The following is a 14,272-nucleotide window of genomic DNA, read 5'->3' on the forward strand; positions in this document are numbered from 1 at the left end:
ATTATCTCCCTGAGGTCTTGTTGAGATTAGTTGGTGAAGATGGTGGGGAAGTGAAGCCCATCACTGATGTGATGCTGGTGTTTGCGATAGATGCCAGCTCAGTATGTAGTGCACCGTTGTCCTGCTGTAGCTGAGAGGCTGTTCCTGGATGTCTGTCCCAGCTCCGATTTCTGTCCTGGACAATTGAAGGAGAAATTTCAACTCCAGCAAAGATTTAATTCAGATACCTGCCTTTATTCATAGAGATTATCTCTCTGACTTGACTGAAAGCAGTTCAAGTCAGGAAGCGCAGAGATGCTTTCAGGTGAGGTGTGTATTCTCTGTACGTAGAAAAGAAAATGCCAATCATGCATAAGCCATTTTCCCTCCCTGACAAAGCACCAGAAAACCTCAATGCTCCTGCTATGAGTGTGGTATCTGCAGGGACGAACAGGAAGGAGACTGAAACTGAGGGTTGCCCTGATGCCTTCTGTCCTCCCCATGGCCCATGGGCTGGATATTCATTTACCCAGTGACTTTTTTGTGGACAGGGTCTTGTCCGAGTGCTGCCTGCCAGTCTGAGAAAAACATGAAATGGTCTCTGCTGCAAACTGAGCTCTGAAGTACTGTTTGGTACGTGTAAATGATTTACTCTGCAAGCGATGCTTCAAATTACAAAGCTATGCTTGCAGCTTGACGGAGATGTTTATATATTTGTGGCTGGCTACATGTGTTGTGTGAAAGACGTTTCTGAACTTGTGTTTAAACATACTGGGCTATCTGCTGTCTTTCAGCTGAGGCAGGGTGCCCCTGTTGCTTTGCGTGCTACCCACAAACTGGTAGGAGTAAAATTAGTGCCTTGTGTTTTAAGGATTTCAGATAGATGCTTGATCCTGGAGTGGCCACTGAGGGGGATTAAACTGGAAACCAGTTCTCTAGCACTGCACTCAGAGATCTTGTCAAGTCACTTAAAAACTTTTGGGTAGCAATTGAGAGATGAGTTCATGAGAAGGACCTCTGGTGCAGTTCATTCGCTGCAGCAGCTCTCAGTGGATATGACTTTACTCCAGCTGTATTTGTGGGCTCTCCATGAACTGAGTGGAAATTTTGTGCCCATACACCAAGGTTAGGATGAGGCTCTCTGTGTACGTATGATGGAGATAAATTGCTTGATGACCATGAACCGTGCATTCCCAGAGCTTGGTAATAAATCACAAGTTAGGCTTTAAAATGCACAAATGAGAGCAAGATGCAAACTGGTTTCCAGGTTGGAAATGGCCAACAAAAATCTTATTTTTTTTTTCCCCTTTGTAAATCCATCCTGGTATCAGAGAATTGGATATGAAAGAAAAGGTGCCCAATGTAAGACCTTGATGGCGCATGGAGGACTCACACTGCCTTCGTGCTCTGCTTGTCTTTGTGTTCTGGTTCTGCCATCGATGTTTTGTGGATATTGTCACATTCTGGGGTATTAACAAGATTTTACATTTTCAGCTAGCTAATGATGGGGGACTTGTGACTGGCGTGTTGTAGCGCTACGGGGTATTCTATTTTTGGAATTTATTAAAATTTTCTGTCATACGATATACAGTGAAAGCGGTGAACCTCAGACCTTTCAGTGTGTAAAAAAAGGAATGCTTAAAAATGGCAACTTTTTTATTTTTTTTAGCATTCCAGTTTCCTAATATTTTCCCCCATGTGCTGTGTTGCTGCTGGCTGGTGGGCTGGGATGGGGCTGCCAATCAGTATCCCACACGGAGAAAAGGGAACTGCTGCCACTCGGATGCAATATGTGTATATGTATTTTAACTAAAGTTGAGTTACGATTTAGAAAAAGGGAAAAAAAAAGTACTTTGAAGTCTGTTTTGTAGTTTTAATTAATGCAGCGAGGGTTTTTATTTTACTGTCAGTGGAGATAATCTTAATCCATTCACAGTGACCTTTTCTTGTGCAAATTAGCTGTACACGCTTGTTTAAGCAAATGGGCCTTTGCAAGATGTCTCTTCCTAAAGAGGGAGCTTATAATTGAAAATTGGCTTACTCCCATCTGTCTGGCCTGTGTGAGGGTACAGACATAGATCCGGACTTTTTATATGTAAAATGTAATCATACACATGTGTATGTACATACACATGTACACACACACTAAAATACATGCTCTGCCTGCAGGCTGCAGTGAAATCAGATTATTAGTGTTAGAAAATTTCCATGCCACAAGTTACTGTCAAAATAACATCTGTCTGCAGAGGACGGGACACTCTGGAGAGCGGAGAGTGTTTAATCTGGATCCTTTTGTCTCAGAGGTCGATGCCATTCACATTTCCATGGGTTTGCCAGACGTACAATTAACTAATAACGGGCTGGAAACTGTTAGGATTTGATGTGTGGTTTTGGTAAATGGTTTTGAGGTGATTGATGGAATCAGAAAAAGGGACCCAGGAGTGTCTGTAAGGGCTTCAAAGTTCTAATTCGGAAGAGCCAGGCTTGTGGCAGATGTGTGGTTAATTGCCAAAATGTGGGAGTTTATCCCTCGCCCCACGCTTGACAATAACCACCAAGTGAGTCATTGTAACCCGCCGTCCCTTTTGCGGGGCCTGCTTGTTAGGGGAAGATTTACTTGGCATAGTTGGAATATTTGCTGCTTTGTATAAATCTCTTGCACAGAAATGAACACGGTTGAGCATCACTTTGACTCAATCTGAACAGAAACTGGGTCGTGGAAGTGCCGCAACACTGCTTTGAATATCAAAATACTCAATGCCAGATTGTTGTTAGACCTCGTGCCTGCCTGTTGATGGAGAAATGGCTGGTTATGGCAGAGGCAAAATGATCTCCTCCAGTCTCAGTTCCATTACCGCTCTCCCGTGGCAGTGGCTCCTTGGGATGCACGGAAGTGGCGGGGCGATGGCTGGCGCACGCGTGGACGGAGGGCGCTGGTTAACCTGGTGGTGAGCAGTCCTGGTCAGGGATGATGTTATCCAGATGTGTCTCAACAGCTGTTTGCGTTTTCACGCCCAGTTACTCTCGGACACACCGCTAATTGAATTTTCTCTCTTCTCCCCTGTTCCTGTTAGGTATGATTACCGTGAAATGCTGCACAATGCCACTTTCTGTCTGGTTCCCCGTGGCCGCAGGCTTGGCTCCTTCAGGTTTCTGGAAGCCTTGCAGGTAAGAGCTGCCGTTAAAGCATCGGCTACGCTGGCTGCAATTCAGCGTGCGATAGCAAGGGGGTGGGGAGGAGTGAAACGTGTTTCATTTCCCTAGTGTACAGTAATCCACTTTGCGAAAGCCTCTATTCATGCTTCTGGAGCAATTGGCAGCTCCTTCCCAGGAGGGGCTGAGCACTCAGCTCATCTGAAGGTTGAACTGCCTTACCTCCAGGAAAAGGGCTTCCCTGCATGTGGTGGGGCTGAGAGGTTGGACAGGTTTTGAGCAGTATTTTGTCAAGCTGTGAGACTTCCCCTGGGAGACACTGGCCTCTGCCAGTAAGCCCCTGGGGCAAGTAGAGTGGCTTTTTGTTTTTGCTTAGCCAAACCAGACCTGCTTATGCACTGCCAGCCTTGAGATGATGCTTGCTGAGCGGCAGAAGATGGCCCAGAGGTTGTAAAGCCCCAGGTGGAAACTTCACCTGAAAGTGGATATAGGCTGATCTCAGGGAGCTCATTCACAGTGTGTCTGGGGCAGCACCCAAATCCCCTTCGCCTTTTAAAATCGTTTTGGTTGATGGTCTCCCTTTGTTGCTGTTGGCCAGCAGCAGAGGGCAATGCAAAGGGGCTCCTGTGTCACTCTGACATCAGGGCTGGGCTGCACAGTGATTGAGCCTGATGCTGGCATACTCAGGCCTGGGGTCCTGGATCTCCAGTCAGCTGTTCAGAGAACCTCGGGAGATGCTGCAGCTTCCGTCTGGGACTGACATCTGGATTTTGGGGGAATAGGGAAGGGAGGCCTGAGTGGATGGAAGGGCAGGCTGAGGCCCTTCTTGGTGTCAGTGAGATGGCAGATGAGGACACCCTGCAAGGTCCTGCCTCCAAGTGTCCTTTTACCGTTTGGGAAGTTGCACAGCACTGGCAGTAAAGCTGTTAAAAAATAGTATCACTTTCAACCACAAAATGTCCCAGCCGTTATTAAAGAGTATTGTTTACCACAGTGCAGAGCAGGATTCAGGTACCCAAGTGTAGGCATATCATATCATTTTAGAAACCCAGGGGTACCCTTCTGGCTTTCTGCTGCTTCTCCAGAAGGTCTCCAATAGATCCTGTGTCATATCTGCCAGCCTTTGATGGGTTTGGACTGTCATTTACCTCTTTGCTCCTTCTCAGGAGAAGATTAATAGCCTGCAAAGCTCTGTTCCCTCTGCAGCTTCTAGGAAGTAGTGGGACTGGCTTATTTGCGATGACGAGTCACTTCAGATCCTCCTGGAGAGCACTGCTCAGCTCTTCTCTCATCTGGGCCACAAGTCATGCAGCTTCTGTTAGATACATCATCTCAGGAGAAATAAGCAGGGAGCGTACCTCACTGTACAGAACTTGGAGGCTCCAGGTCAATGAGGATAAATTGCAGGCACTGAGGATTTTCCTAGCAGGCTAGCAGCAGTATTCACTGATTATGATGAATTTCCAATTTCTGTCTGGCTCCAGGGCATGTTGAAAGACATAATCCACATTAGTGGAATGTTTTAAACATGAAAACACATCGCTAAGTGTTTTCTGGTTGGCTTTTTTCATGCACTAATGTCATTTCCTTACAGAAGATCACAGTTCTTTACACATTATAAGTATTGCTGTAATGCAAAGACACGACCAGTCTGAGATCCATGTCTGTAGTACATGTTGCCAAGGAAGGCACAGCAGTCTGAAAGGTGCCCCTTTATACCATCTTTTGGGAGCTGTGGGGAGGTCTGAACCCTAATCTCAACCAAACTCAGAGAACTCAAGCTTGGCTTGATCCAAAAGATACTGAACCAGAGCATGGGCTTGAAGTACATCGTCTGGAAACAGGTTCTTTCATCACATCAGGAGGTTTTAGGCTCGGGTCTTATATTGTAATCCCTCTGACCAGAACATAGTGGCAGTCCTCGGTTTACAGAAATGCTTCCCTATTTCCTGAGTGTTTGCAGAGTTACTGCCTGTGCAGAGGAACTCGCACAGCTCGCAAAAGATTAAATAATTGAGACAGATCATACTGGTATGAAATAGACACTAAATGTGTATGCTTTTTGTTTGTTTCAAGATAGAAAGCAATTCTTATTTTTGTAGACAGGTGATGACAGATGAACTGTGTTTTTGCACTCATCTCTTTTGGGAGAGTTGATATCAAACAGGATAGGGAATTCACTCCTCCTTTGTGGAAAAAGTGCTCTAGAATTAAATATGATATATATTTTCAGGAGGGTTGTCTTGCAACGTATTATAAAAATTGAGGGAGTTAGCTCCCCGCTGAATGGTTCAGAAAGCAGCGAGGGAGGCCATCATTTTGTATTAAATTCTCCAGCACTACATCTACAGCATTTTAACAGTTCTGCCCTTGCCTGGCAGCATAAACACCAGATTTTACATGCCACTTCCCATGCTCACCCCACCTTTCCGTTGATACGAAGGAGTGCAGAATGGAAAACCCATAAAAATTGGGGCTGCCCTCCTGTGGTCTCCAGCTTCTGGTGTTCTTTGCCACGCTGCCCCTCCCAGCCACCTTCCTGAGAGCTGGCTCAGGGCTCGTGCAGAAGGCAGCGGCCGTGTCGTTGGCAGGGTCCCCACTAACCATTCCCCTGCCTCTGTGTGCGTGCAGGCTGCCTGCGTCCCGGTTATGCTCAGCAACGGATGGGAGTTGCCGTTCTCGGAAGTGATTGATTGGAACCAAGCTGCCGTCATAGGCGATGAGAGATTGTTATTACAGGTAAGGAAAAGACCACGGCCTTCAGCGCCTCAGTTGATTATTGCTGCCGCCATCTAAATGGACGGCGAAGATGAATCCAAAAGGTCAAGGCTGTAAAAGAATTTTGTCATGAAGGGATTGTCTGTGTCACGCCGGCTATGAACTCATTTAATATGACATCATTCATTTCTTTGACCTGAAGGTCATTGCAGCCACCAGGCCATGTTCTTAAATGCAGGGGACTCTTCTATTTTTCCTATGAGGATGAAGTCTTTCCTGGTGCAGAGCACCTAGATGCCTCTCTGAGGCAGGGCTGTCCTGGACTGGGTGCTGTGATGAGAGAGAAAGGCAGATTCTGCACATATCCTTCAGGAATCGTTTATCCACAGGGGTTTATCCAGCAGCGCTCTGTGTTTGGCTGGCAGGTACTGAAGGGACTGGTCAGCAAAGCTCGTATTTTCTCAGGCAGGAATTGGCATCTAGCAGGTTTGTGGGAAGCAGACCATGTCCCTTTTCTGATGTTTGGACCATATAATGCTGCTTCCTGAAGCAGTGTTCATGACACTGTTAATCTCCTTGAGCTCATGAAACAAAAGTGGAACAGAAGCTAGAAATTCCCTGTTACCATCATCATCTACTTTAGTTTTAAATTCACTAGATTAGGGTTTTTTTGTTTTCCTAGTGGGTTTTGTAGTCTAAATATGTTCCGTAAAGTATGTGGAGAAGTTGATGTTAGGGAAAGTTCTTGAACAATTGATTTCCCCAAAGTCACATTTGATAAAACGCCAGTGCCCAGCATGCAGCTGAGATCCATGAGGTCTGGAGTCGCCACTCGGTAGTGACTAAGAGGTTTTGGGTTTTTTTGTGGTTGGATTTAACTAATTTCCAAAGTAGCAAGCCATTGTCATCCAGAGAGAGAGGCCTTCAAAGATACAGGTGTCTTGACACCCCAAAAATGAAGCGCCTTTGAAAATCTTGTTAGATGTCTATTTATTTGTGTGAAGAAGGAAATCTTTGTGAAGAGCTGGCCTGTTGAGCCTTGCAGAGCTCTGCCTGTTCTCCTTAACGTGACACAGGCTGCAAACATAAAAAGGCCATTTAATTTTTGCTTCTGTGGACAGCACGTTTTTCCAAGCAAAATTATTTCTCTCTTTAAATAACAATAATTTGCTGATCTTCATGCTTTCCGGTAACATGTCATTCGTTCTCTTCACAGCTGCTTCCATACTGAACAGCTACTGCACCGTTATTAACAGTGTTTTTAAAGAGCTGGCAAAGGGCCTGAATGTCTGCTCAGGGAAATGTTTTTGTTATGTTACAGTTTTTCATTTCCTGTTTGAGAGCAGCTCGGATGTTTTTATTTGCATATTCTCCTCATCACAGCGCTGGGAGCTCTTAATCCAGCCCTTCTGCATTTATTTGCACGGGGTGGGTTTTCCCTTCCCCCTACTTATTACTGAGATGACCTTTTATTAAGACGTCATCCCGTTCTAATAATTCCAGTGTAATCCTTCCAGATTAGTATTAATACATCATTTTCCCCATTTGTTTTTCTGGACAAGTAGATTAATAACTAATAGGCAAATGCAGTTGAAATGGGAGCTCTGATTTTTCTTGCCAGCTGGTGGAACGGAGCAGGCACCCAGCCTTTTTTTCAACCTTGACGCTGTGTTTGCTGGTGCTCCTAAGTGTGGTGTGGCCTCTAAAATCATAACTTCTTGCAGTAACCTTCACAGTCAGAGCAGCCTTTTCTTTCAAAAGGCGCAGGTGGGAATGAGTATTGATTTTGTTTCTTGCTCGCACACATATGCTCACGCACGCGAGGTTACACATAATGCAGCGAAATGAATGAGTTTATGGAAGAAATGCTGTATCGCCACTGTGAAGTGACTTTGATCGGGTGTTTGGTGTTGATAATGATCCTAGGAGAGATTAATAGACATCTGCCTACAGCCAGTAAAGTAGTGTTCATTGTGCCTCCACTTACTGGAAGTAATTGGAAAAATAAGGAAAAGAAGGAACATTCACCCTCGAAGATGAAATTTGATGCAGTTGTTCACCATTCTGGTATAGTGACGTGACAGGTTCATAAAACACGTACTCATATGTGTTGTTAGCTTCTATCTTTCATACTGGTTTTGCAGGGAATATTTTACCAAAAGACCTGTATTTCACTGAAAGGGCCTATAGTGAAGGAACACAAAGTACCAGCTTCAACAGTCTGACCGCTTTCCTCTGTTCCACCATGCTAAGCTCAAACTCTGTATTACAGATAGCAGTGTATCTGAGATGAAGGTCTTTCCGGACACAGTCTCCAAACCAGGATGCAGACAATGCAATAAAGAATTTACTGGCTCTTGTGGATTTTTTTTAAGAGATAAATTCTTTAAATCTCAAATTTTCTTCAGGAAAATGTTTCATGTGAAATCATTTGATTTGGGAGCATGTGAAAGCAAAGAATGATCACTGAGGATGCTTGAAATATTTTAGGAATAAGCAAAGTGTGTCTGGTCATGGAAGGTCAGGATTGGGGTGGGGGGGTGTGCAGGTAAACTTCAGAAAGAGCCGGGATGTACAGAAAGGACCAGGCAGCCACGGCATATAACCACAGTATATCTTTTACCACTAATGACTCAGGTAAAAGATTTATGAGAAATGAGTTTCTAAGAATGAGGTGGCCTAGTGTGAAATGAAAAAAAAATAAGTAGACATGGGAGTACAACTCTTCATCCCTAGAAATAATGAATGCAAATCACCAGGGTATCCTAGGTACCTTTCTGTTGCTGTGAGTAGCCCTGGTAATTGCAGGAAATTGCAGTTAAATTCCCTTGATAATGTCAGTTTGCATTGTCAAAGTGGGGGCCCTGGTTGAGGTCCTGGTTGAGCAATGAACAGGTACTTGCAGCAGTTTCCCTCCAGTGTGGAATAGGGACGTGGTGGTTGGGGGGTGGGGGGTGTAGAAGTGAAGCTACCCCCTTCTCATCCAGTGAGCAGTTACATTTTTAATGGCAAGGCATTGCAGGCAGGAAAATTTGGGGGTTATTTGTAAGGCAACTTGTTCGAGGGTTAACATTTTGATTTAATGGAGATGGGTGGAAAAAGAAGCAGTGTTTTCCCTCGTGAGTAACAGGTGTTGTGGGAGACGTTATTCTTTCCACCCACAGTAATTAGTAAAATGCAATTTGATCCACAGGCTCCCAGAAAGTGGAGTCTTACTTAAGATGTTGCTGTGTTTTCCTTAGGGCATTTAGTGTTGCCACGCTGCGGTAAATGCAATTCCAGATCCTTTAATATACTTTGAGAGTGGGGATTATTGTTGGATTCTCAAGACCCGCAGGTACTGGTTTGTTAAAATACTAGTCTGTGAAAAGCTTTGTGCATGAGGGACGTGTGGCGGAGCTCCTTACTGTGCCACGCCATGGCACTGGGGAGAAGGAGCTTTCGTTACCATAAAACAACCAAAAACTAAAAGAAAACAGATTTTAAAAATAAATAAATAAATATTATATATTCAGTACCAAAGGTTATAAAGGGTTGTGTCTCATTCGTTTTACATCAAGGCTTTAACTGTTGACACACGCATCTGTCGGACAGGAGCGCTGAAGCTGTGCAGCTTGCTAATAGAGGAGAGGGCTTGTCAGCAGCATATTAATTTGATGAGATTGTGTTGTTTTCTGAAGCTCCTGACTATATTACATCTTGTATTACAGATTCCTTCTACAATCAGGTCTATCCATCAGGATAAAATCCTAGCACTTAGACAGCAGACACAGTTCTTGTGGGAGGCTTATTTTTCTTCAGTTGAGAAGATTGTATTGACTACACTAGAGGTGAGTAAAAATTGTCTGGGACCTTGCCAAGCGGCGAGGTTTCCACACCTGTCCAGCTGCTCCTGTCCTCAGCCAGCGTCAGACCTTGGTTTTCATGACATGCAATTGGTCACTGGGAAAAAAAATTGGCATCTTGATAAGTTTTCTCCCCTAAGGAAATACTTTGGTCATTATCGGAATCCACATTAGAAAACTGACACGGTGAAAAATGGGAGCTCCCTAACACGTGGAAAAGGTGTCATCTACGAGCTTGCCTCCGCGAGGCTTCGTGCCATATGAATCACTAGCCTTGTCATTGGTAGTGAATGTGTTTCTTTAAGAAACCTTTCTGGAATTCATTTTGGAAAAAAATATTACTGTAGAGCTCCTCCTAGACCATCCCATAACATTTTGATGCCTTGTGATGGGGCTGTTGCTCTGGCTGAAGGAAAAGGCGGTGGGGGGGGTGGGCTTATAAATTACTGTCTTATCTTCACACACGGGATAAGGGAAAGGCCTGATCATCCTTATTAAATATTAATAAATAATCATAATTAGACTGCTATTAAACAGAGAGAAAGATGATCTCAAATGTAGAGAGAATCCTTTCTGAATTCAGAGCCAGAGGAGAGATGAAAGGCTCTTCAGAAGTAGGGCCCAGGCTGCGCTTTCAAAAGCAGGTTTCTCTTCTAATTGTTTCACAATTTTGCACATAAATTTTTGACACACTTTTACCACGGAAAGTGGCTCACTTTGTAGGTGCAAATGCATTCGTCTTATGCTAATGCTTCTGCAATTGCATCCGTCTTTGTGCGCGGTTGTAAAGCTCCACATTTCCCGCTGTGCCTGCTTTCCCCTGAAAACTGCAAATGAGTGCTGCTGCCTGCAGCACGGGTTGCCCGTGGCTGCTCTACCTCCAGCAGCTGCCAGACAGTCCCTTAGGTTTTTCTGTGCCACTGAAGAAAACCGGCCAGGGAACATTTTCGGAGCCCCTGGCGTAACTATCCTCACAGCGATCTCCGTCCTCAAGAAGAGCCTGTCTTCATCTGCACTGCCCGTGGGGAGCGGCTCTGCATCCCCAAACTGCCCAGAAGCCCTGATGATTTAGTGATAACTATCACAGCCCATGCCTGGATCGGACTAACAAAGCTGGAAGACCACACGCCCATGTTCCCAGTCTAATTTACCCTTACAGAAACACCCTTAAGGACAATCAGGGTGCCTCATGTGTCCCCTGCCCCTTCCCTGCAACTTGTTATCCTTACGGATTGTTGAAAGAAGAGAGGCATATGGCTGGGCTGGTGTGGAGCAGACCTAAACTGCAGGTTCAGATTAGAAGTTAGGAAAAAAATTTTCACTGAAAGAGTTGTCAGGGCCTGGAACAGGCTGCCCAGGGAGGGGGTTGAGTCACCATCCCTGGATGTGTTTTAAAAAAGGGTAGATGAGTTACTTAGGGATATGGTTTAGCATAGGACGGGAACGATTGGACTTGATGATCTTAAAGGTCTTTTCCAACCTTGTGATTCTGAGATTCTGCATCCCCCATGGCCTTGGTGTCCATCACAGCAACCTCCAGCACTCACGGCTGTGTCGGGCGCTGCCCTGGGACGATGTCAGCCCGTGTGGCTGCAGGTGCCCAGGGGACAGCAAAGCCCGTAATAAAGCTGAAGCAGTTGGGCACCCAGCAAGCTGGAGTTTCCGCTCGCAGGGAGAAATCTAAAGCAAAACCAAAAATCTTCCTGGAAGGTTTAATTTAATGAAACCGAGTAATGTGTGCCTGGTGTTGAAGTTATGGTCTGGGGTTTTTCATTTGTTTGAGAGGATGGTTTTGGTTTGAGGGGTTTTTTTTGTTTATTTTTTTTTAATTCAGGTCTCAGAATTTGTTGAAACAGCTAAGAGGGATCCTCTTCCTATGAACAGATATGCATTTCATATTTCAACTTGCCTAAGTAAAGTCCTGAGTTAACTTTCTTTAGGAGAGGAATAAAACAAATGAGGGTGATTTTTGGCATCAGAAATCTGTGAGCAGTATATCTTCTTCTTAAAATCTGATGCCTGGAAGTAAATTCCTAGCAGGATTATATTTTTCTGGTGAATGGTATCCATCTTCTGTTGTAATTCTGTTCTGTCAGAGGGCTCTGATGATGCTAAGTATCACCAGAATAACCATTTGCCTGCTGACTGCAGCGTTGGTACCTGTCCACATATGAGGATATCAGTACAGAAATAGTCTTCACTGAGGCAGGTGTCTGCAAGAACATCACAGCTATCCTCTCCCCTTTATCCTGGACACCTCTGAAAACATTAAATCACATTTTGCCAATATACTTCAGCATTTTTTAAAGTTCTGTTACATATCACTGTCCTGAAAAATACAAAGCAGTGCTACTTACTTGGAATGGAACCAAAACTGGTTAATAATGTTCAACCCAACTTAGTTCAAATACCGCTGAGGGCCACTGAAGTTGGTAGCAAAACTTTGGTAGGGTGCAAGGATCAAGACCAATATTCAGGGAGCATCTAGACGATGCTTTTAGCCACATGATTCAGTTTTAAGTAGCACTGTAAAGAGCAAGGAGTTGGACTTGGTTCCTTATGGGTCCCTTCCAGCTTGAGATAACTTGATTCTGTTGTAAGGTCTGTGTTCATTTCACAGCATTTGGTGGCCTGAGTCAAACATCTCATAGCCCAGAATGAGAGGTTTGGATTGTTTGGCCAAGCCAACCCCGTTATTGAAGGAACAGAGGAACAGCCCGGTGCCATGGACACCATGTGGATTAGGAAAAGATGTTCATGAGGGTCTACCCCTGGCTGGCGAGTGTCAGCGCTGGCAGCAGTGTTCTGCTGCAGGCACCATCCAGGCACATGCTCCAGTGTATCTGGGCTTTTTCAGCTTGGTCTTCTTTAAAAATAAACCCAGAACATCCCTAAATCCCTGTGTGGCGTACTCAGTCCTCTGCTCAGGAAGAGGAGGGAAAGGGACAGCACGAAGTACAGACAAGAACTATTTGATGCTTGGCTGGGGCGTGTTGGGAAGCAGCAATGATTAAGGCAATATGTGAACTTTTTGAAGTATGAGGATGAGGGAGACAAAAATAATGGCCTATTAATGAATTTCAAAAGGAAAAGGGAGATCTCACCAGAGATCCTAACCCCTCCCTCCTCTGATTAAACTTCCTGTCATGCTTCATCATTGGAGAGACCGTGGAGCTGCTGTCTGTCTCAGCAATATGTGCAACGCTATACGCTCTGCATTTTAATTGATTGGTCCTCCATGTTAGCTTTTTTTTTTACACTTTTCTGTTCTCTTTCTGCCAAGTTGTCTTTTTTCCCTTCCATCATGACAGACAGCTAGGTTTCTTCTGTAGACCAGGAGTGTGATAAATTAATCTTCCATTAGTTAACTGTGATGAATCACCAAGGCCAGCTCCTCCCCAGCCTGGTGCGGAACCGCGCTGGTGAGAGTTGTGAGCCTGACGTGCGCCGAAGGCTGCACGTGCTGCCTGGCACCGGGGACCTGCCCCGTGCTCGCGCTGCGCTCGCGCTGGGTGCGCTGAGGCAGCGTTGAATGCGAGCCATGTGTTTCCCCTGCAGCCTTGTTGGCTACCAGCGCGATGGAAAACTCCACCGTCTGTGAAAACCTCCTGACCGTGTAAATTCGCAGACTTCTCCTTATCTGATTATGCCCCAGTTCTGAGAAAGCAGGAGGAAGGAGCTGTACTATTTAGGCTTTGTGGTAAACACTCGAAAATATGTACTTTCTAGGTTCTGTCTTTGTTTAGTGGCATTACTTGCAGATGGAGAAACAGCAGTCATCATCTATTTTTCCCTCTTCCCAGTACCGTGCAGGATATCTGACAACCTAAATTTCCCAACAGAGATACTCAGATGCGCTTTTGTCAGTGATGCAAACACAGTCCCATGTCTGTTATTCCGAGCCCCCCCAAACATTACATTAACTTAGGCATGGGAATGGATTACTGCTGACTGGCTGTGGTAATAGGCTGTAGGCAAAAATTGGACAGGCGTGCAGACATTTGCCCCAGTTTAGCAGCACATATATCACCACCAGCTGTGGATTGTCTAGCACGGCGTAACTGGTGTTTTAATGGGGTTTTTTGTCATGGCAGTCAAAAATTCCAGGAAAACCGCTGCTTGTGGCAACACTTACTCATGTCCTGTATTGACCAAATGTCCTTGAACTTAGCCACATACAGAGGTTTTAGCTTGTTTACACTCCAGCAGCTGCTTTTGTTCGGCTTGTGTTGGGGTCTTTTTGCTTGTGTTTGGTTTTCCTACGCTGTGTGTATATACCTTTGTCAGTTCTGTAGCTTTTAAAGCCAGAATGAATGAGGGTAAGATTCAGTCCAACTTCAGAACTGAAATGGTTCACTCAGACATGCCAATGTGTAGGCCAAAGGCATTCAGTTAGGGGAAACAGTGTGTTCCTAACGCTCGAGCCCCATGCAATGCATAAATTGCTGGTTACATGAAATCTCCATAGAAGATAGCAGAAGATGGGCTGCAGAAGAAGGCAAGGCAATCCTGCTTAGCTGACTTCAGGTAAAAATCCTTCTTCGGCACTCCCTGGCCCTTTGTGATGTCCCATCTCC

The 14,272-nt window shown here is 45.0% G+C and overlaps 1 protein-coding gene across 1 annotated transcript in view; it reads left to right on the forward strand.

The window, feature by feature from the left end:
- Positions 1-14,272, forward strand: part of EXT1 (exostosin glycosyltransferase 1) — a 179,031-nt gene that overhangs the window by 150,650 nt on the left and 14,109 nt on the right. Inside the window, exons 2-4 of the mRNA XM_084280290.1 lie at positions 3,054-3,147; positions 5,764-5,871; positions 9,561-9,680. Coding sequence (XP_084136416.1) covers positions 3,054-3,147; positions 5,764-5,871; positions 9,561-9,680 — 322 coding nt within the window. The remainder of the gene's footprint in view (positions 1-3,053; positions 3,148-5,763; positions 5,872-9,560; positions 9,681-14,272) is intronic.

Source organism: Gallinula chloropus (genome assembly GCF_964237585.1).
Source record: "Gallinula chloropus genome assembly, chromosome: 2".
NCBI classification, from domain to species: Eukaryota; Metazoa; Chordata; class Aves; order Gruiformes; family Rallidae; genus Gallinula; species Gallinula chloropus.